Below are 23,716 nucleotides of genomic sequence, written 5' to 3'. Positions count from 1 at the left end.
ACTCAATCCAGGTAAACACCTGGGTGTTTCATACCTTGGTGAACTGCATTGCAAAATTCCAAACAAGTGCAAATTGAAAAGGATGTCTGTGTTTCAATTCCCAAGTAAATTGGGTAGATTCTCCTTTAAGTGCAAACTGAATAGAATTTCTCCTCCTTCCCTACTCTTTGCTGAGATGCATTCCTTTAAATAAAATAACCACTACCACCTTCTGCATTGTCTCTGAATTTGAAGCTGGAGATACCTCAGAGCTATGGTATTTCCTGAGAGTACAGAAATACAGACAAGGGGCCTGAACTATACCTTTGCTTTTGCTTGAAAGTTTATGGCATGAATTTGTAGTTAAGGGACGCGAGATGAACCATTAGCTGCATAGAGTATTTAATCAGAATTCCACCTACCAGTATACTTTGAAGTCTCCTCCATCATAAAACATGCACAGAAAGGCTCAAATAAGTGAATTACATCGTTCTTTTAAAAACTGTGTGCGTGTCTGTGTGTGTGATGTTTATTTACCATTGTGAAGGTAAAGGGACCCCTGACCATTAGGTCCAGTCGTGACCGACTCTGGGGTTGCGCGCTCATCTCACATTATTGGCCGAGGGAGCCGGCGTATAGCTTCCAGGTCATGTGGCCAGCATGACAAAGCCGCTTCTGGCAAACCAGAGCAGCACATGGAAACGCCATTTACCATTGTATCATTAAACAAATCAAAGTGGCTTAAAAAAAATCTATATACAATTTTAAAAAACCATGTAAAAATTAAAATCAGAGGTGAACTAATTTTTACAGAATGGTATTTTTTAATTGCCTGCATAAGCTTGGCAGCATGGAAAAGTTATCAGCAGGCCTTTAAATATTAAAATGGAAGGTGCCTGCTGAATCTTGTGTTGGAAGAGCATTTGACAGGAGTGGGTTGATGACACAGGCTCAGTTTATTGCTGTCAAAAGAGCATTTCCAATTCAAGGGAGCAAGGATGGCCCTGGACGTTTTGCTGCTGGGGGTCAAACATAGCAGGCGTGCAGTGGAGGAGGAAATGGTGGCAGAAAACAGGGACAGGAGGCAGTGAGTGTCGCACTCCATGGAGGCTGGATCTGCCCCTGCTCTGCAGCTCTTCGGGTCTTTGTAAATTAATATAATTAATTGCACATGCAATAATTAACATGTATTCTGGGGTGGTACACTTTGTCACTTAAGGCACAGAAGCCAAATGGTTAGCCCTTCTAGTGTTGTGTTGTTGTGGTGTTTTTTTTAAAAAGAAACACCAAAAACAAACCCGACAACTGCTGGGAGAACGCAGAATCTTTGTGTTGTATCGGCCTAAGCTGCAAGTGTACAGAGACTGTAGGATTGCCCTGCAAATTCATTTTAAATGGAGGGTGGGTGTGATAAATTGTGGTGTAGAAATAATTCACGAAAAGCCAGGTGCATATTCTGCCAGAGCAAATGAGCTTCCCTTCAACTCTGTGAAGACAATTCTATACACCCAGAATTTCCACAACCCGTTCCTTCTTCTTCTTCTTTAAATAAATGTCTATAATCAATCCGTTCTGTACAAGTAACACCCCCCTCCTTGTACTGTACAGAAAACAACTCTTGTGTTTTGTTTTGTTTTTAAAGGGCAAATACCGCACAAATACCGCTGACCCTTTGCTGCCCTTGAGCTGTGATTTGGTCTGATTCAATAGAGGATGCCGCCACTGTGCCCAATAACAGGAAGCTATTTATTTCAAATTGCCAAAAACAAAATTATAGCTTTCCTTTCCCAGTAGAATGATGTAATTTTCAGTATGTTGCCTTCCTTGCAGCTTCCTTTTCAATAAACTGTTGTTGCCATAGAGACCCTCTCCAGGTTAGCTGTACACCCTTGTATAGCTCCTCTCCCAAGTGATTACTCCGGTTGCCGTCTAGTTTAATTATCAGTTTGTGCCTTTGCTTTTGCTCAATAACGCGTGTAGCGGAGCACTTCTTGTACAAGTGAGCACTGTTGACTCCACAATGACAATCAGGGCCACAACAACAGGATAGCTACAAATCTGCTGAGAGAGTTGGACTTCATCTATAGATACTTGTTGTACAGTAAAGAAATGGGCCCTTTCTAGTCCCTGTTGCACAGACTCTTATCAGTGGTGAGCTGGCCATACCACCTGGTGCCTGCCTGAAAGGAAGGAAAAGGTAGCCACAGGACTTGCCTCAGCATCCTTGAGCAGGAGTCAGGGCCCCCAACACTTCAGCAGGTCCAACAAGCACTCTACTGACTTTTGTACAAATCTGGTATATTAGAAAAATTGTGTGCAGAAAACAATACATATTATGCCTGCCAACCAATATGTATGAGATCTCCATCTCAAGAGCACAATGTATCTGTGTGGACGTAGATGGGGCAACAGACTGCTTTCTGCGTTACTTCCTTTCAGCGTCACTCACCTCCATGTCCAATGTTAAGTGATTTATGTAGGCGTCTGATTATTAATTTAATAAAAATTTTACACACCACTTGATTGTAAAAACAACCCCCACCACCTCGAAGCAGTTTATTCAGTTAAAAAGCCAACAACAAATGAAAGTGCTTAACCATCTTTGAAAATAATGCTGAATTAAAGTCCAAGGAGGTTTATCAAAAGCCTCTCGAGGCTCCTCCACCTTATCCACAACATAAGGATTAATAATAATAATAATAACAACATTTGTTAATAGCTTTATCTTGCTCAAGCCTACCCAAATAAATAACCAATCCACAAAGATGCATTAACACACACACACAGAGAGAGAGAGAGATCAAGGTTGTTACAATCTCTTGCAACCTATCTGTTGCCTTACACCAGGCATGACCAAACTTGGCCCTCCAGCTGTTTTGGGACTACAACCCCCATCATCCCTAGCTAACAGGACCAGTGGTCAGGGATGGTGGGAACTGTAGTCCCAAAACAGCTGGAGGGCCAAGTTTGGCCATGCCTGCCTTACACAAAGCCTCAACCTTTCTTCCCCACTGCCTGTGTTGGAAACCATCTGTCTCGGGAGGAAATGGAGACATGTGCCCTTTGGGGGTAATTATGGGATGTTGGGATGTACAGGGTGTTAAGGCAGGGGTAGTACCCCTGGTGGGGGACACACCGTGCTCCTTCTGGGGTAGTTTGTCCACCTTTGGTCCCCCATCCTGCTCTCAGCTCTCACCTGTGGTTCCAATAAGCTGTCAGCGCATGGCATTGTGGAAACGGCTTCAACTGGCCAGCTAGGCCTGCCAGGTGAGGGTAGCCAGTAGGCCTCAAACCCTTGGTGAGTTAGGGACTTCCTCTGCATGCAAATACAGGATCTGGCAGATTGAGCGGACAGGTCAATGGTCAAGAACAGGCATCCCCAAACTGCGGCCCTCCAGATGTTTTGGCCTACAACTCCCATGATCCCTAGCTAACAGGACCAGTGGTCGGGGAAGATGGGAATTGTAGTCCAAAACATCTGGAGAGCCGAAGTTTGGGGATGCCTGGTCAAGAAGGAGGTTTCTGCACATGGAGGGAAGAGAGGGGCAGATGGCACCAGGGAAGGTAGCTCAGCTAGGAGAAGGAAAACTGATCCTAAACCTCAACTGCCTTGCAACTATACTCAAGGAAAAATCCGTACCTGCTGCCTTGTGGGACATCTTCAGGAGAGGAAAAGGCTGAGCAGTAGACCCTAAGTCCCTAAGGAGGTTGGATGGCGCCTTGTATGCCTCCTTCCGGAAACTCTTGCAGCCAAGCTGGTGCTAAACGTCTTGCTCTGCTTTCCTTTGGACCACATCAGGAAGGCCGAGAGGGGGGGGGGTCTTGTCATCTGGGCAGCCCAGGACCTTGACACACAGCCCAGGCTTGCGCCCCAGGGAGATCACTTCAGTGCTCCTAACACTGGCTCCCCCACCCCACCCCCAGAGGCGCACTCCTTTGTCTCTAACAATGCGAGGTGGTTGGTTGCTTTCCTCCTTGGTGTGATCGTGTGCAGCTGAAAACACTGGCAGCATTGATATATTCAGCACAGTATACAAGTTTTGATGGATGCAATAATGGAATACTGAATGGCAGTTTTTTTGTAAAATACGCAAGGATATATGATATGTAAAATGAACCATGGAAAGAGAAGAAGGGAAGTCACTGATATCTTAAGGATGTAAAATGAGTATTTTAAATTGTAAAACAGAACATTTAATAAAAATTATATAAAAGGGGAAAAAGAAAAGTGAGGCGGCGGTTGGGGAAACAACAACGCCCAAAAGGTATTTTCGCAGTTCACAGTATGTCTGAATCAGGGCCGGCCCACCCATGAGGCGATTGCCTCAGGCAGCAGGATCCACAGGGACAGCAGATGATGATGTAGGTATTTATTTGTCCGTTGTTCCCAATATAGATCTTTATTCCCCCCATGTTCCTCATGCATATCTTCCCTCACCCCTTCTTCCCTGACAAGGAGGGTGAGGTGCCATTTTGTGGTTCTCCTCAGGTGTCCAAATGTCTAGGGTCGGCTCTGGTCTGAATGAACATAAAAGGACTGTGGTGGTGAGTGCGGACCCTCAACGTTTCAATAGAATAGAATATAATAATTTATTATTGGCCAAGTACATTTCCCAACATACTTGGAATTTGTTTTGGCTACATTGCAATGTAAACATACACACACTGTTCCACTTACTGGAATGTAAAGGATCTGCTGCAATTCTCTCTGCTCTCTTCTTAACTGTCTCTATTGTAGGCAAGCTAGCACCAATTACCCTTTCTGCAATTCTTACAGCTCCTTGGAGCCTTTTCTTGTCTGTCTTGGAGGCTGTATCATACCAAGCAGTAATAGAATTACAGTGGAACCTCGGTTTATTAATACCTCGGTTTACGAATTTTTGGTTTACGAACGCCGCAGACCCATCTAGAACGGATTAATCCACTTTCCATTACTTTCAATGGGAAAGTTTGCTTCAGTTTATGAACGCTTCAGTTTAAGTACTCCGCAGACCGTCTGGAACAGATTAATCCACTTTCCATTACTTTCAATGGGAAAGTTCACTTCAGTTTATGAACGCTTCAGTTTATGAACAGACTTCCGGAACCAATTGTGTTCATAAACCGAGGTACCACTGTACAGAGAACAGTTTCAATGATGCTTCTGTAAAATTGGATCAGCACTTCCTGGGGCAATTTAAATTTCCTTAGTTGGCTCAGGAAATACAACCTCTGGTGCACCTTTTTAATAATTGATGTTGCTTGACCAATTTCAAGATGCCTGGATTTCTACATCGTTTCCAATAAGCGATGGACGGCCCCGTACGACAAACAAAATGCTGTCTGCAGCGAAAACACAAGTTCAATACAGTATGTACGCGAGGCACACTCTCGCGCACGCATGCGCCCCACGACCCGCGCCATATGGTCGGCAATACTTTGTGTGCGCATGCTCAAATCTCTTCTCACGCGGACAATTCCCTCCTTCTCCTCTAGCCAGAGAACGGGGAGGAGCTTACAGTTCAGCGCACGCGCGTCGCTTCCTCTCGCAAACGACGCCTTAAGCGAGGGAAGGCCGGCCGGCCGGCCCACATCTCCATATATGGCGCGGCACGTGATGCGCCAGTGCCCTTTCCCCCCCGCCCACCTTCCCTCCCTCCTTATTTCCCTCCCTCGGGGAACGGAATCTCGCGTCGGATCTCTATGGTCCATTCGTATTGCTAGCGCGCCCTTATACATGCGTATATACACGGAAGTGGTCCCGCCCCTTGACCCAAACGATCGGTTTTGGCGGGAGTTCTGGGGGAAGGGAAGGAAAAGGGAGGCCGCTTCAGCTGCGCGCTAAAGAGGCCTGAGGAGATCTGTGCGCGCGGCCGCTTCGCAGGTGCCTTTAATGAGGGGGGCGCGCGCACGCGGTGGCCAACCCTTTGAAGGAGCGAGCTGGGGGGGGGGAGGGGAAGAAGGGATTTTATTCCACCACCTCCGTCCCACCCCCTTCAGGGGTCCGAGGCAGTTCTGTGTTTTGTGGGCCGCGAAGAGTCCCTGTGTTTACTTACCGTAGATAACGTACCTGGAGCATTGAGAGGGTGGGCGGAGGATGGTTGCTTACACTTGTTGTTGTCGCTTTTGTCGTCGCTTTGTTCTGCCCAGGGCACCCCAAAGCGACTTACATCCAACCAACCAGAGAGACAAAAATCATCGCACAGATAGATATAGATATGTAGGTAATAGATATAAATCTTCTCCGTACTGTATATATAATATACACAGTAATGTATATTATATGTATGTATGTATGTATGTATGTATGTAAGTCTATGTTTAAATTTGGTAATATTGGACAAACTGAAATACTGTACAAATACCCTCCCGCAGTAATGGGAGTGGAGGTGGGGGTTGCTGTGGCTGCCCGCCTGCTTTTGACAGGCAGCTTCAAGGCACCAACTGCTCCCCTTCCTTAGGGCTGCTTGCTTGCTTGCTGATTTGCTTATTTGTATTTACAATATAGTCTGCCCTTCCCGCATGCGGTCTCAGGGTGGGCTATATGCAGCTTAGTTACAGTTAAGCCGTGTAGAGTGTCCCACCCCAAAAGGATTTGTGTGAAAAAGGTGTGCCTTAAATGTATGTAGGGATGGGGCCAAATGCTCCTTGGAGGGAGAGTGATCGACAGTGGGGTGTGTGTGTGCGGCTACCGCAGAAAAGTCCTTTTCTTGCTTGACTGCCTCACAGGATTTTAGATAGTGGCAGAACTGCTGGTAGGGTGATAGAATCACAGAATTGTCGAGTCGGAAAGGACCACAAGGATCATCTAATCCATCATCTAATCTTTCACCCAACATAGGATTTGAACCCACAACCCTCAGATTTAGAGTTTCATGCTCTACTGACCGAGCTATTTCTTCACCCCTCCAGATCTCAGAACTTGGGGAGCTTAATACAGTCTGCTTATCTTTGAACAGGAGATGTAAGCCAGGGACTCCTTCAAACAGAAAACTGTTCTCTGACAGCCCTTCAGATAGAGGACAGTTCACTGTAAAGAAGAATGAATCATAGAATCGTAGAGTTGGAAGAGACCACAAGGACCATCCAGTCCAACCCCCTGCCAACATAGAAGGCCATGTCCCCTGCATGGACATAGAAGGAGTTGTGTAATTGTCATCAGGGTTTCTGTGCAACTTGCTTGCAGATTGTAGTGTATGTTTCATGGATGTGCATAGAGAAGCCATGATTGGGTGCAGCTTATGACTGGTCTAAATAAAACATATACCACAAGGGAGCCAATGTGATGCTACGTAGGTGCTGTGGACTACAACTCACATAATCCCAGATCATTGCCTATACTGGCTAGGGTTGATGGGAATTGTACACCACAGCTCTCTGAATTGTGAACCTTGTTGCCTGCTCCTGGGACACACACTTTACAAAAAAGCTGGATCTGATACATTCTCCTCTATTGAGGTGGAAGCCAGCTGGTCCATGAAATCAGCAAAATTAAACTACCATCCTGTTATATAGCAGGACTTTAATCTCATGATTTTAAAGTGTGAAAATGACATTTCTGAGTAAAAAAAGCTTTGTTGGTTCTTGATCATGTGACAACGTATCCTTGCAGACTTCACCCTTTTTGTTCTTATACCAGAAGAAAAAAAATATAAGCTTGAAGGCTTTTCTGCTTATAAATGATATGGTTCAACAAAAATATTTGCTTCACTGTTTATTCTTATCAGTGGTGTTAGGATTGAGGCAACTGAGAAATGAGTGGAAGTACCAAATTACAAAACTAATTTTTCAAATGACACATGTGCATCATTTCCTTCCCATTCCTCCTTTTGCAGACTGGTGAGAAACAGCAGCAATGCAGGCATTTCTGAAAGGACCATCTTCAATCAGCACTAAACCCCCATCTACCAAAGATCGGGGAACAGCTGCCACTGCAGGAGGCAGTGGGGAGGGCAAAAGGGTCAGAGCTATTCCTTGGGTGGAAAAATAGTAAGTATTGGACTCTGCTTTGGAATCTAAATGAGTAGTGTAATTGCCCAAGATGAATGTGAGGGATGAAGAATGCTTCTTGCTTGCCTGAGTGAAGGGGTGTGTAGAAATTGACTCTTGTATGGCTGGCATGTAGCCTGCTGTGCAAAGATACAGAATTGTATCTGTTGATCTGCCCACTATTTCCTCTTGACCCACCCACCACTGGCATGCAGCCCCCAGAAGGTTGTCCATGTGGAAATGTGGCCTTTGTTTCCCAACCCCATTGCTAGGGGAATGTGATCATCTACATTGGAGGTGTTTCAAATCAGAGGTTTTCAACTTTTGTTGAGTTCATGGCTCCCTTGACCAACTACATTCTTTCTGCGGCACCCCTGTGGGGCTCAGGGGCCCATTTATGTCACCCCTTGCGTGCAGAGCTGGCAGCCCCTCATCCCTCCATTGTGGAGTGTTCCCTCAGCCTCCTCTCCCCTCTCATTGGGAGTCCTCTGGGCAGCCGCCGCTCATGGTCTCTGAGCTGCCCACCACCACCCCAAAGAGAGGTGCCTGGAGCTGGTGGACTGGCTGGCTGGGTTCCCTCCCTTGCTTGCTTACTCCAAGGCCACCTTAGCTCCTGACAACCAGCACCCCTGGCGAGACCAGAGGCACCATTTGCCTGGGGAGCTTGTGGCCAGGGCTGCTGTAACAAACAGCCTCGCAAGCCTTTGGGAGGCAGAGACGCAAGAAGGCACCTGAGGAGAAAGGGAAGGAAGGAAAGAGGGACAGAGGCCAGTGTTACCATCAGTCAAGGCACCCCAGGGTGCCAAGGGCACACTGGTTGAAAACCACTGTTTTAAATAATGACTATGACTGTAACGCATAACTGGGGTGCAGGTGGCGCTGTAGGTTAAACCACAGAGCCTAGGGCTTGCCGATCAGAAGGTCGGCGGTTCGAATCCCCGTGACGGGGTGAGCTCCCGTTGCTCTGTCCCTGCTCCTGCCAACCTAGCAGTTCGAAAGCACGTCAAAGTGCAAGTAGATAAATAGGTATCGCTCCAACAGGAAGGTAAACGACGTTTCCGTGCGCTGCTCTGGTTTGCCAGAAGCGGCTTTGTCATGCTGGCCACATGACCTGGAAGCTGTACGCCGGCTCCCTTGGCCAATAATGCGAGATGAGCGCCGTCACGACTGGATCTAATGGTCAGGGGTCCCTTTACCTTTACCTTTCTGGCTGTAACCACTAGATGTCTCCACTTATATTATGCCTCTCCTTGTGTTGGTGTCTGTTTCACTTAACAGGACAGTGCACCAATAAATATATGAATGCCAGTCCAAAGTTATTTCTCCTATATAAGCAGTGCAGTGTCAGAGGAGTGGCTTGTGGAAGATTGCAGAGGTTCTTTCTGTGGAAAAGTAGAAGCTGAACTTCTGTTGACAGCTTCTTTGATGTTGCACTGTGGCTGGCTACTACATCGCCAGATGTCTTTTTTTTTTTTACATCAGAGTATTAGCTATTAAGACTTGCTGCTTTGACTGAAATATTTGTTAAGCTCCAGATTTGATGGGTTAGTTGCTTGTTTATCTCTGTAAAAAGAAAAAGAAAAGCTGGCCGCTGCAGAAAATCAATTTATTAGACTCTGCAGTGTATTCATTTAAAAGCTTTCCTAAAATCATTTTCAGCAGGCAGTGAAAATAAAATAGCAAGGAAGCCAAATGCAGGTCCACAGGATGGGTGACAACAACTGTGACAGCTGTGCTCTCCATCCTTGGACTACTAACTTCCATAAAAGAGAATTGCTTTGCTCATTGATCTAAAGGAACAGAGAAGTTACATGTATTGTTAGTTCCATTCAGAAAATATTAATAATACATGCTAAGTTTTTTTTTTATGTAGCCGCCCAAAATGCATGGATGAAGTTGCATTTCAAGAGGAAGTTGTTGCAGTACTGAAGAAAACCTTACAAGGAGCTGACGTGAGTGTTGTAGTTCTCCCAATGCTTTGTGGCATATGCAAGTTAATTTTTCCAGTAAAAGATGATAATTATTGTGTGTAGTCTTATGAATCATATTTATGTGTTTATATATTCAGAATAAAATTTATTGGCCGTTCTGCAGCTGTTTGCTCCCAGAACAGCTTACAGAACAACAACAAAAATTACAACAAATCCTTAACAGTTGAGAGTTAACGTGTAATATGGGACAACTTCCAGAGTGAGTCTCCAGGAGTATCAGTTCTTGGGACTCCTTTTGTGGGGAATAGATTTTGATGGCCAAAAAAAACCTCCAGAAGGGACAGTTTTGGAACAGTATAGGAAGCTGCATTGTCCCACTGGTCCATCTGGCTCAGTACTGTCTATACTGCTTGGCTGCAGCTCTCTGGGACTTCAGACAGACATCTTTCTCAGCCCTTTCTGGAGATGCCAGAGACTGAACAGTGTGCTGCTCTGCCCAGTTTAATCAGCCCTTTCCCAGTGCCGCTGCTGAAATAAACTTCAAAGGCTTCCCTCTGCATTTCCTAAAAGAAGCAAATGAACACCAAACTCTGAAACAACCAGGGTTGCATATCCAATGCTAGTCCTACTCAGAACAAACCCACTGAAGTTAACAGGCATGACTGACTTACGGTCATTAATTTAAATGCATTTCCTCTATGCATAGAACTTAGCCAGGTACAACCTCATATGTATTTTCAGGGTTTTTAAACAATGCTTTAAAATGCGGCAATAGAAGCTAAGACAACTCCCCCGCCCTCCGCCCTTTCTCTTGTCGTTTATGTTAGTGGCTGGTTTGGCTCTCTGGCCCAAAAATACACCCGTACTTTGGGTCACAGAAAAGGTCAATGTAATTCGCTTGCCCCATCTCAGGTTCCCTCCCAGGCCAAATCCAGCACTCCACTGCATGCAGACATTTCACACTCCATTGATCTGCTTGCAGCCAGGTAGCCATTGCACTTTTTGTCTCAGCAAAACATCAAATAACCAGACCAAGCCAACCCTTAGGTCACAGTGCCTTACTTCTGCCTTTTTCTATCTCTGTGTTGATGATTGACTTCTGACGAATGATTGACAGATAATTCTGAGGCTCCAGACCTACCAGTTTAAATTGTAGAAGGCTGGGTGTCTGGGTGCAAGGCCTGATTGAGGTGGTTAGGGCCTTTCCAAATAGGGTTCCCCCTTACCCTGAAAGGAACACATGAAGGTACTACAAAATAAGTACTGTGGTATATTAAGGGCTATAGCATAAGCTTTCAAGGACTACAAAAATAATCTGGTAGAGTTAATGTAATGGCACCATTATAAATCGGGCCTTGTCTATGTGAAGTCGAACATTGTACAAGTGGACGGTACTCTTAATAATAATAATAATAATAATAATTTTTATTTATACCCCGCCCTTCCCAGTCAAGACCGGGCTCAGGGCGGCTAACAACAAATAATATCAACACAAATATAAAAGAAACAATTCAGTTAAAACAACAGAATAATACAATGTTAAAATTCAATTTTAAAATTAAAAATCTACGAATAAGATAAAACCATTATAAATAAACAAATAAATAAATGGGACTTCCCCCTTCCTCTTCTTCCCCTACCCTGAAGTTCCTTGAACAGTTCTCAAATTTTCTGTAAAGGATTGGGGGATCTTCTGGAGTAGAAATTAGGGGGCTTCAGGGAGAGGGTGAAGTCCTGTTGCATGAATGGAAGTCTGTTCCCTTTGTACATAGACCCAAACTTTTCATTGTATTGGCTGTATTCAACTTAGTGCTAAGGTGAGCATTTCATCAGTACAAGGATTTCATCTTGCACAATGAAATGCTCTTCCCCCTCTCCATCTGCATGCCCCCATGATCTGTTCAGGGGTTTCCCTAAATCCTCCAGAGCAGATTTAGGGACAGCACAGGGCATGTGTGGAGGGGTAAACTACCTTTTCCCTAGAGCAAAAAAATAGCTGAATACCACCCTTTTTCTGTATCTGATGTTTCACATAGAGCTCGATCTTGCCTTCCTAGGGAAATGTGCATCATGCTTAATCATACTCATCCTTTGTATCATTCCTCCCAGTATCTGCTTTGTACGAAAGGCCAGTAGTACTTGGCTCCTCCTACTCTTGTAATCTTTTAATTCCAGCTGTTCATTACGAGAACTCTGTAACTAAGAAATAGTCCAGTCTCTTTAGCACCTGAAGTAGCTTTTTTGAGCCCTGGCCATTGTATTGAATAATTTCATTTTAAGATTGTTCAGAGTACTACATGGGATATTTGAGCATCGTTAAATAAGAAGTAATCAATTGACCAGTGTCTTGAAATTAGTCTACGTCTTGTTAGAATGGCTCAGTTGGTTAGAGCGTGGTGCTGATAACATCAAGGTTGCAGGTTCGATCCCCATATGGGACAGCTGCCTTTTCCTGCATTGCAGGGGGTTGGACTAGATGATCCTCAGGGGGTCCCTTCCAACCCTATGATTCTAACGTTTTCTACGTAGAAATGTCCATGCTTTTGAAAGTGTTTTGCACCGTGTGTTGTAAATTTCTACCGGTACGTATCTTTAGCTTGATAATAGGCCACCTATAGGAACCGTAACTTCATCATTGGCAACAGTCAGAAATAGCATAGCTTGGTCATGTTACAGCTCTGCTAAAAATACAGCCATTAAGTTAGATAAAGGATTAGGAGATCCTTCATCAGACCTTACTGTAGGTGCCAGCTAAATGTGCTGTTCCAAGTTTGTGGTATTCATTCATTGATTGGTAAGTGTAGGTTTTCTGTAAAAGTGCCTAATGTTGAGTAAAGTAGCAGGATAGTGGCTGTTTGGTGTGCAGCTCTGCTTGTGTATCAACCCCACAGACCTGCAGAATAGTGCATTATTCCCGCCATACTATTATGAAAACAAAAATTCAGATGTGTCCTGTATAATCCTAAACATGCTTTGAAGCATGGAGGTTGGAATCCACAGAACTAAGCAGTGAGCTCTTAGCACACCCAAGGGGATGTTTGGGTTCCATGGAGCACTAACTGTGGCAAGTGGCTCTTTAAAAAGACGATTGGCATTGTTTTTTATATCTTTTGCAGTAATCGGAAACAAAGATAATACAGCTTTTAAAAATGCAAGCATGAGCTTCTTTTAAAAAGGGGAGTGGAGAAGATGACTTTCAAAAGACAGTCTGATATTATTGTGGTTGAAAGAGAAAGGACCAGAAATCCCACTGATTTCTTTCCCTTTCTATTATGGCCTGAATGTTTAAAACATACATGTTCATTAGTTAGTATTGATCAAATATTGTCAATTGAGCCCCATGTTAGGCAAAAGATTCCTGTATTGCAGGGGGTTGGACTAGATCACCCTCATGGTTGCTTCCGACAATACAGTTCTATGATTCTAATTGACAGCCTACTTATTTGCCTGCGGCCCAATGTTCCATGAAGCCAAAAATGCTGCTGGATAGGTGGCCATTTATTTCAATTTTATTATAGTGTTATTTTCTCAGCAGGTGTGTGAAGGCTCCTGGTCCCCTAGATTTTCCCTGCGACAAAAGTCTTGCTTGCTGAAGAACTTCCTCAATCTGATCTGGCTATTTCCCCCCCTGTAAAGCTCCTTTGAGGGATTGGGCAGAAACAGTCACTATTTTTTATTTTAAAAAAAAGGTGAAGGAAATGGCTGAAGTAAAACACAAAAGATACTTCTGTTTTTATTGTTTTAGTTTTAAAATAATATCTTTATTATATCATTCAAAAGTAAAATACATATATGCTGGAAATCATTAAATAGAAAAAATACAAAAGTTACTTCCATTTACACAACTTTACATCGAGCTACACAAACTTATTTAACAAACCAAAAATAAATCAATACCAATGTCAAATGAATATTCAAACAGAAACACATACAAATAAAAAAGCATAAAGAATAATACAAACAATTTAGAAATTTTAACGTCCATTAATTATTTCCCAGTTGCACAGAGAACATAAGCCTACTGTGACTTCCTACCAAACCCAGAGGTATATTCCAATCATTCCTATGAGCATGTTTCAACTCAGTCCACTGTATCTTTATATACTCTTACGTTAACTGTATCTGCATCAAAATTTAGACTTGTTTAATACCGTACTCAGGTTATTCGAATGCTGGTGTGACTAGCCGATTCCTGTACAAAAGATACTTCTGTGTGTGTTCCATGACAAAATCCAAAGCGAATAACTCTTGTGAATTGTTGACTTTAATAGAAAATGTTTCTTTGCATTGTTATAAGCATTGTTATAATTCATTAATTAAAAACAACAACTTAATATCATTTATTCACAATTAGTTTATTTCATAGTTAGCATAATTACCAGACCTGTTGATGATTAAATTGCCTTTTGGTGTTACTTTAAAGCATTAAATTAATTAAAACACTTGATTACTTCTTGACCAAATCATTTATTGACCTGTCCTGTGTCCAACTCAAGTGTGCATCTCTGTATATTATTTAAAATATTACCCAAACAAGCATCTGTTTCGCTTCTTTCCTTCTGTCTTGGGATTACCAATTACAACATTTTGAAAATAAAAAACTAAAGCATAAAGATAGCATTTGAAACAGGCCGGTAAATATTGATCAGATTAAATTTTAATCTATGCCTGCAATCATTCACAACTCTTATTTCCAAAACCGTGTCACATGCTTGAGTTGTGGCATAGACACCTATGTAAGTGTTGTAAAACAAATACAGTACTCAATGATAACATCGCCTGAGGTTTCTTGTTCCTCTAAAATATCCACTTACAAAATATTGTATGACAGCATTGTTTAACCTCCTGCTGTTGCAGCTTCCCAATCTCTTGTTCTATGGCCCACCTGGAACTGGAAAAACATCCACTATTTTGGCAGCAGCCAGAGAACTCTTTGGGTAAGTGTGGAATCTAGTAGCATTCAAGTGTCTGTTTCGAGTCTGACAATCCTCTAGTACTTTTGGTGACTTAATAGTAGGCACTTGGTTTAGTGCAACATGAAGAAGCAGAAATTAGGCAGAGTGAATCTTGAGTTTGCAGGCATTTCTCTTCCTCCAGAAGAGATAAACCTGTAGTTAACATTGGCAGAAGAGTTTTAAGCCATACTTACTGAAGCTGAGACTTTAAGAAAGGTAACCAAAAGTTAATTTTCCAACCTGAGATCATAATGATTTTGAGTGTTTGGAAGCAAAACAGTAATGCATGGCTGCATAATTTGTGGCCACAAAGTCTTAACACTATGTATTATGGAGTGAGACAGGTACTTCAACTGCCCACCCCCATTCATGCAGTCTCCTCCTTGAGACTAGGTGCATATATAAATAGAGAAGAGATGCACAAAAATGGGGGGAATGTCGCTCAGTGATTTGAGTGTTTTGTTAATTATCCAAGTGAGTTCCATTTACAATCAATATAGAAGTTTTAACAAATTTTGGACGTTCTGATCACCAATCATAGAGCTAGAGAAGGCCTTGTATGCCTTCTAGTACAGCCTTCACCAATCTGATGCCCTCTCAATGTTTTGGACTGCAATTCCCACCAGACCTATCAAGTACAGGTGATGGGAGTTGTAGTAAGGAACATCTGGAGGACACCTGGTTGGAAAATGCTGATCTAGATCAACCTCCTACTCCATGCGGGAAATCCAGAGCTTAGAGTGTTTCAAGTAGAGATGCTTTATCCTCTACTTGAGGTAGACAAATACAGATTTGTCTGTATCTTTATTGGGCACAATTGTTTTTATAGTTTCATGTTTATGTTGTCAAATCATTTTGGGATGTTAATAATGCCTTGTCAGGCATCTCCAAACTGCGGCCCTCCAGATGTTTTGGCCTACAACTCCCATGATCCCTAGCTAACAGGACCAGTGATCGGGGAAGATGGGAATTGTAGTCCAAAACATCTGGAGGGCCGAAGTTTGGGGATGCCTGCTTTAAGTGATTCATAATTTAAATAAATAATGAATCTGTAGTCCAGGACCCCAAACAAAAGGGAGGAAGGGGAGCGAGAAAACCTTGTTTTAACCAAGGAAAACCAACATCCAGAATTCAAAATGCGAAACCAGATTAATAGCTTGGTATAACAAATAGGTTAAAATTTGGCTGAATTTGTTCTGATATACAGGCCCGAATTGTTCCGGCAGAGAGTCCTCGAGCTGAATGCATCTGATGAACGTGGAATACAAGTCATTCGAGAGAAAGTGAAGAGCTTTGCTCAGTTAACGGTGTCAGGAAGTCGTTCAGAGTAAGCACAATGATCAAAGCTGCCTTGTGGGATTGTATTTCTCTCCGCTTTAGTTTTAGAAGGGTTCGCTCTGTAATGCTAAATTAAGCCACAAGTCAGCATCGCACGGTGGATTTTGGGCTCTCAAGTGAGTCACGGGAGCATAACTGCATTCTGAGGGAATTTATCCTTCACCAGCCTCACACATCTTGCATCACTGTACCAGATAGGACATTTATGGAAGCCCCAAAATTGCATACAAGCTTCCCAAATGCTGAATGCACTTGTCTTCTGTTGCACCCTGAATGTTTCAGTTGCTGGCATACAAACAGCAGCTTGTCAGTTGTCGCATGTGACATTTTATATCCAACATTCATTCAGTCTGTCAGTTACTTGAAGAGTTGGTTGAGTTATGGCCAAGCTGGCTGGGGGAGATGGGAGCCTGTAGGCCACAACATCAGGGAACTCAAGATTGCAGTACGCTGGAATGGTGCGAGGGGCGTTATCTTGTCCTTCACAGCAGGCAGCAAATTGTCTTGGCCAGCCCTGAATACAGTCAGAACTTGAACAGGATATGCCACAAATGTTCGGAGACGCGTGTCATCCTTGAAATAAAAGTTTCGAAATATTAAAACATCTTTCAAATCTCAGAAATGGAAAAAAGTGGCTAAGCAGTACTGATGTCATAGTTAGTTGGATTTGCAAATATAACCTGGACTAGTACCTTAAGTTGTTAATGCATGTTTTTGCAATGGGGCGTGTGTTTAGTGGCAGGCCGTGTCCCCCGTTTAAGATTATAATCTTGGACGAAGCGGATTCTATGACCTCAGCAGCCCAGGCAGCTTTACGGCGCACCATGGAGAGAGAATCCAAGACAACACGCTTCTGCCTTATTTGTAATTACATCAGCAGGTATGTATGGGTTCCACCATGCTTTCTTGCTTATTGCTTGATGGAAACGATATAGTATCCCACATTTCTTTCCTAGTTCCCATTGTAAAAATCCTAAACTTGCATTGTAAAGAGTTGGTTAATTCCCCTTGGAAAACGAGGAACGTAGCACAATTGATGCATTGCTAACTTTTATTTTATTGCCAAGGGGCAGGGAGCAGTGGGAAATATATTGTCGTGTTCTGCGGAAACTGCGGATTCCCTTTGTAATTGCGTTTCACTTTCTCTTGTTCACAGGATAATTGAACCCATCACATCCCGATGCTCCAAATTTCGTTTCAAGCCCCTTTCAGACAAAATCCAGCGACAGAGACTTCTAGACATCGCTGAAAAGGAGAATGTGACAGTCAGCAGTGAGGTAGCTTTTCTGTTCATTCAGAGATTCATTGTTTTTAATTCTGTGAAAAGAGACAGACACAGTGCTTAGTGTATTTTTTTTCTGGGTGACTGCTGAGCTACATGTATAGTATAATCATCACCCATATTTTACAGAAGGGGCGTTGCTCCAGCACCTTGGTCAAAATAATTAAGCATAGTTAGGGAATTTCTGTGCCGGGTCAGTGGTGGCTAGTATTTTTGGCAAGTGTGCCACAAGTTCAAAGTACAGACTAGTGGCATTCTAGAGTACATGAGTGGTTTTGCAGTGCAGTGGTATGCCCTTACCTCTTTATTAAGTTTATGAAGCTAGGGTGCAGACTGCATTGCAGTGCTGGAGAGGCTGAGCTGAGGCCTGCCTCTCCAATATCAAGACACATGCGACCCTGCTTTTATTCAGGAGTGCCGCAGACTCATGCTGCCAGGGTCACGGGGCTTTGTGTCTGGAGCAAATAGTGCCTTCCCATTCATACTAGTCCTGGCATTTGCAGTCACACTGTACTGCATCCCTGTTTAAATAAACACAGTAGGCCTCTCTGGCAGCAGTGAGAGAGCTCACACATAGTTACAGAAGAGGGAGGAGGAAAACTTATTTGTAAATTTGGTTAACTTTGCTAAAGGAAGCATTCTGTTCTAGCTCAAACTTGTGAGATTAAACATGAAGCTTACTCTTGTGTTCCTAGAACGTTATCCGTGTTGTGGTACAGAGATCTGACCATGTTGGACAAAAGCCATGGGGACAGATCACACCACTTATAACGTGATTATCATTAGAGCATTTGTTGATTTGTAGTTGAGAAAGAAAATGTGTAACTACATGTGACAAATGGGGAAAGTGCTGTGTTCGCCCCCCTGAATGTGTTAGCTTTCCTACTGAATTGGGTATAAGATATGGAATCTGCTGTAGGAAAAGAAGAGTACTTCAGAAAAGGGTCTTAACTGTCTCATCTTTTCTTTGATTTTCTTATAAATCAGTATTTTCTTCCATAGGCAGTCTCTTACCTTGTCCATGCATCAGAAGGGGACTTGAGAAAAGCAATCACACTTCTTCAGAGCGCTACACGATTAACAGGCGGGAAAGAGGTCACTGAGAAAGTTGTCACTGAAATTGCAGGGGTAGGTCTAGTTTGCCTAAGTATTTCAGTTTGCCTAGTCTATGCTTGCATTTATTGGGAAATTGCTTACATAAAATGGTATTTTTTCTTCACAGCTATCTGTTCAGTTGTACCACGCTTGCTTTTCCCTTCATGACTTGCCCTGAATACTAAAGTTCACAGAAAACAGGGCATACAGAAATATATTCCATAGAAACTTGTGAATTATTCAAACATGAAGAAAAGCTTTTGAATACAATCCTCTTTCATTTCGCTTAATTTTCTGTTTCTGCTAGGTATGGCTGATTTATTCCCTGTTTATTTACAAGGTGGATGCTATTGCATCTAACTGATTTAAGTCACAGGATCACTTATAAGCTTGGAAATGTGAGACCAAATCCATTCCCAAAGCAGAATCTTGGGGCAGAGCATGTTGTCTCTGAACATCTGTGGTTGAAGAACACCCAAGGTTTTAGAAGTTTGAAATAGTCTTATGTTCGCTGATCCAGCAGAAGACAGAGAGGCATAGAATATGGCAGAAATCAACACTGTGGTGAAAGTGCTTTCATAATTTGCATTGCAAATGTGGCAGATGTTTCTACTATCTTGGTTCCATGACAAAGGGGTGGTTAAAACATAGGAAGGATAGCTAATTAACTCTGAACCATTAGTCAGGAGGGAAATGAGGTCATGGGGGTGAAGTTACGGTATCCCCAACAAATATTGCAACTACACATGACTTTCACTAATCTGCTGCTGCTTTACTGCTAATACCTATGCATACACCGCTCAATCTAACTGCTGGCTCTCACTAACTGTGGGGCAAAGGGGTTCTGCCACCCCCTTTTTGGCATTGCACAATGAATGAAACGAGGAAAATACCAGTAGTGCAGCAGTTGCCATATGAGGATTTTCCTACCTGAAAGGTGTGTGTAAACCCAAGAACATTGGTTGAAGTGAAGACGACCTATGGAAAATGGTATGTTCTGGTGGCAGCGTCTGAACTTTTGCCTACACATCAGGATTTGCAGTCAATGTTTTTATTTTTTTTATTCTTGGCGCTTCAATGAGATGTTTTTCTTTATGCAACTTTTGTTTTAGATTGTCCCTCAAGGAATTTTAGATGGTCTACTAACCGCATGTCAGAGTGGTTCATTTGAAAAACTGGAAGCTGCAACAAAGGTAGCTTGCTTTAGATCTAAAATGTACGAGGATCAGATCAGATTTTTTAAATGCTACTTTTCTTTCTGTATTGGCAAGTTGTAGAGGAGGTAGTAGTGGTTATGTAAACATGTTGAAACGAAAAACTGCTCGTCTTTAAGCCAGTCATGGTGTAAATGTAACATGAACTCCCTGACATTTATTCCCTGTGACCTTTGGTGGGAAAGCACTCTCAAAGGGAGGAGTAACACTCCCTGGTTACAAAAATCCCCAGAAGTAAATTAATTATGTGTGGGTAAAATTTATTTTACCCAGAAAAGCATTACCTGCTTTTGTCCCTGGCCCTGTGCCCCCTCTCTCCAAAGGTTTCCCAGAGGGAGTGGGGCCCTTCAGCTACAAAATGTGCCTTACACACCTGCAAACAGCTCTGCTGTCCTTATTGCAACTTGTATCCAAAAACAGTGGGCTTGCTTTAATCTCCAACACACTTCTTGTGGTACGGCACATTTGATAATCCCAGATCCTTTGCTGCCAAGCTTGACATTTCAAGCCTCTTGGCAGCTTCCCTAGCTGCCCTTACTAACCATAAGTGGTAGCGGCACATGAAATGGCCTTTCTGTAGTATGAGGCTAGGTGGATGAGACATTGGCTTGCGATTAACAGGGCACGGCACGTTAGTACTTTAAAAGCAGGAGTGGCTAACATTTCAGCACAACCTGGCCCCTGGTAATGCTAAGAAACTTTAGCCAACTACAACTGTTTTAAGGTTAGAGCTACCCCAAGCTTCACTTCTTGCTTTAGAGTGTTGTATATACTTACTTACAACTGGGTGATGGGATAGATGAATTGTGAAGAAAGATGAATTTTGTTTTTAGCTTATTGTACCTCGTATTTCCTGGCCTGTGCTTAGGCATGTGACACACGACACATATTCCAGAATACTCAATGAGGCTGATTCCGAGACTTCACTTAAGCTAATAATCTGATTTTTGTCTAAAATGACTCATTTGGTACTTGTGTACAGTAAAACAAGATAGCCTCCCGTTGTCTGAACCATCAAATAATCCTCTGGGTATTAGACAAATCCCATTTAAACTACCTGTTCTGAATTTGTATCATGTAGCATGCTTGTATTTGGTAATCCCGTTACTCTCTATTTTCATATTGCAATATACCTTACAGGGTATTCTAGGGAGCCAATGAAAAACTAAGCTTTGTCTCTCCTAGCTTTTTACGATTTACAGTAAGTCAAGGAGTACTTTCCGTCTGCACTGATGTAATGTTTTGGTTGTCTAAGCCTGTAGCTTATTCTTTTAAATCTGCTAATGCTAGCTGCTTTCAATATTTGTTTTCCCCAATGTCCAGAATCTGATCAATGAAGGTTACGCAGCTAATCAGTTTATAAACCAGCTTCATGATACCATTATTGAGAGGAAGGATCTCAGTGACAAGCAGAAATCTGTTATTGCAGAGAAGCTTGCTGTGAGTCTTCATTCTGTTTCAGTTCTTTTTAAATCTAGAATGCATGTTTGCTTGTGGTTTGGGGGAGGGCATAAGAAATCCTTTATTGCATTCATATTTGTGCATTAGTGAATCCTTCACAAAGAATTGTATACTAATGGTACTCTCCCTGTATGAGGCTATTCTCCTTTTATGGTAACAGGCAGTAGTAAGAAAGGCTTCAAGAGAAATGGACATTGGCTGTTACCCCAGCCAACTTGCTTGAGCTATCAGTCTATTCCTTACACTCAATAGAAAAGCAGAGGGAAGATTTTTAGCATTGCACTACATTTATGCAGTGATTAACAGGGTTGTTTTATTCCCTGTTCAGAACACAATGAGTTTACATGGATTCCAGAGGTGTGATTTTCTCTCCTGTTAGGGAGAAACAAAGGCAACAAGTTTTCAAGTGTGCCTTTTTCTGTCCTGGGAAGGAAGGAGAGAATATCTGTACACCAGTCTTGTTTGTTACTGCAGTGTCTGCTTGTAAGACGTAAGAAATGCAAATTTAAATTTAGGTAGGGATTCCTCTAACACAGAGCTCTGCTAACTAGCTTTATGAAAATGTTGAGTAAATTGTACTTGGGGGTGGTCAAACTTTTGATTTTGAAGCTCCCTATAACAGCTTGAAAAACTAATTTATGTTCCTGAGAGGCAGGGAGATGGAAGTCTACTCTTCTCTGACTGCATTATATAGTTATCTTGGGAGATCTTGACAACTTGTAACTTTTCCTTTTTTTGGCAGGAGACAGATAAGTGCTTGGCAGATGGGTCTGATGAGTTCTTGCAGTTGATTAGCCTCTGTGCGGTGGTGATGCAGCAGCTAATTCAAAATAACTAACAGCATGGCAAAATATTTTCCTTTTGATTACTTCAACCTATTTGATACAGCTATTTGTGGTACTTTTTGATAATAAAATACAGCCTTTGTGCCTGACATTCTAGTGGTACCGTCTTTCCCACATTTTAAGACACCGTCTTATCACTTTTTTTCCTCAAAAAAACACTGGGTGGCTTATTTTCAGGGAATGTCTTACCGGTATTTTTATTACATCAGGAGCAGTGCCCCTCTTGCTCCCTGTCTCCCTGCGGGGCAGGACTCTTGACTGAAAGAAAATGACGGGCAACAGCCACCACCAAGCTCCATGAGAGGGAGTCTGAGGGAAGGGAGGTGTGTGCATCGCTGGCCCAGCCCTCTCTCCCTGGCCCTGGGATGTTCGTGAGGGAGGGAAGGAGCTCCTCCGAAGGGCTGCTCTCTCTCTCTCCCCTCACAGGTGGGGACTCACTTAATAGCAATCTGCTACACTGGAGCTTCTTAAATTTAAACCAGTACAGTATAATGGAATCTATCTGTGTGATGCAGTCGTAGCAGTAGCCTATACTAAAGCAAATAAGGATCTCTACCAGCCAGCCAACTGCCCAAGACTTAAGAGCGAAAGTTCCAACAATGTAGCACTTTGTAGCACTGATAGCAAAGAGGCTACCGGCTGAGATACTGTAGAAAACAAAGCAGCCAGCTGAGCAGCAATTAAGATGGTAAATGGTAGCAATTAAGTAGCAATTGAGCCAGCAGAAAGCGGGGTGAGATAATCTGCTGGTCCTAACAACCCGTCCGTGTTTCTCTTACCCACAAAATGTTAACTTTTGTGTAGGGTGTAGGGCAGTGTTTAGCAGCTCCTAAACAGCGAGAAGGGGAAAGTCCTTAATCCCCAAGGCAAGGACTGCGCCACCGGCAGCGATCCCGGTACCGGTACAAATCCTTAAAGGGGAAGCTCTACAGACAAGCAATGGAAAGAAAAAAGAATCCTCACTTTTTAAAAGGCTATTAAAAGGGGGAAAGGTGGGGGGAAGCGAGAGGTGGGCTGTGTGTGTGTGTGTGAGAGAGAGAGAGAGAGAGAGAGAGAGAGAGGCGGGGGGGGGGGGGGAGAGAGAGAGAGACGCGCACACAGAGTCTCTCCCTAAAGGGGAAGGCAGCGTCTTCAATCGCCCCTCTTTTTTCCCTCGTGCTTTCATCTTCTCCCCACCGCAAATGCCACTTTTCTCCTCTTCACCAAGCAAGCAGAGCTCACACAGCCTAGCTAAAAAAAATATTTTGGAATCCTTTTACAGGTATTTTAAAAAATGCTTACAGAAACAGGAGGGGGAATCACGAGGCTGCAGGAACGGCTCTACGGTGCATTTTTACAAGCTTTTAAAAGAAATGCGTGTCTTTGGAGCGACAGTAAAATGGGGAGAGATTTTTATGGGGGAGAGTTGGCTGGCGGGAGGGGGGAAGGGTCTATCACTATGTCTTATTTTCGGGTTATGGCTTATATCGCGCAACTGCTTAGAAATCCTGCTATGTCTTATATTATGGCTACGTCTTAAAAAGGGGGAAACACGGTATAACAGTACAACAAAATTGAGCTTTAATTTTACAGTATTTCTGCTGCTTTAAAAAAGGAATGAAAGTTTTCTTGTACTTTCCCCCTAAGTATTATACTTTAAAACTAATAG

At 43.0% G+C, this 23,716-nt stretch overlaps 1 protein-coding gene across 5 annotated transcripts; it reads left to right on the top strand.

Annotated features, from left to right (window-relative positions):
* Nucleotides 1-5,670: 5,670 nt before the first annotated feature.
* Nucleotides 5,671-22,157, top strand: RFC4 (replication factor C subunit 4). 5 transcript variants are annotated; one of them, XM_035132814.2, is made up of 11 exons: nucleotides 5,701-5,842; nucleotides 7,794-7,947; nucleotides 9,821-9,899; nucleotides 14,736-14,815; nucleotides 16,041-16,160; nucleotides 16,908-17,051; nucleotides 17,328-17,448; nucleotides 18,456-18,581; nucleotides 19,661-19,741; nucleotides 21,086-21,202; nucleotides 21,966-22,157. In XM_035132814.2, exons 2-11 carry the CDS (start codon nucleotides 7,814-7,816, stop codon nucleotides 22,059-22,061), a joined length of 1,098 nt encoding a protein of 365 aa, XP_034988705.1. In that variant the 5' UTR covers nucleotides 5,701-5,842; nucleotides 7,794-7,813; the 3' UTR covers nucleotides 22,062-22,157. The 5 variants fall into 5 exon arrangements, with proteins under 5 accessions (XP_060130330.1, XP_034988705.1, XP_060130327.1 ...); XM_060274344.1 differs by having other exon boundaries at nucleotides 21,086-22,157; XM_060274345.1 differs by lacking the exon at nucleotides 5,701-5,842 and adding an exon at nucleotides 5,884-6,178 and having other exon boundaries at nucleotides 21,086-22,157.
* Nucleotides 22,158-23,716: the final 1,559 nt, after the last annotated feature.

This window comes from Zootoca vivipara, chromosome 5 (genome assembly GCF_963506605.1).
Source record: "Zootoca vivipara chromosome 5, rZooViv1.1, whole genome shotgun sequence".
In the NCBI taxonomy this organism is placed as follows: Eukaryota; Metazoa; Chordata; class Lepidosauria; order Squamata; family Lacertidae; genus Zootoca; species Zootoca vivipara.
The sequence above is the reverse complement of the archived record's forward strand: the minus strand, read 5'-3'. Positions and strand labels throughout refer to the sequence as shown.

Coding starts and splice junctions, on each gene's coding strand:
- RFC4 (XM_060274344.1), top strand. CDS start 7,814: ATGCAGGCATTTCTGAAAGGACCATCTTCAATCAGCACTAAACCCCCA. Junction 14,816..16,040: donor GCAGCCAGAGAACTCTTTGG/GTAAGTGTGGAA, acceptor TCTGATATACAG/GCCCGAATTGTTCCGGCAGA. Junction 17,449..18,455: donor ATGTGACAGTCAGCAGTGAG/GTAGCTTTTCTG, acceptor TTTCTTCCATAG/GCAGTCTCTTACCTTGTCCA.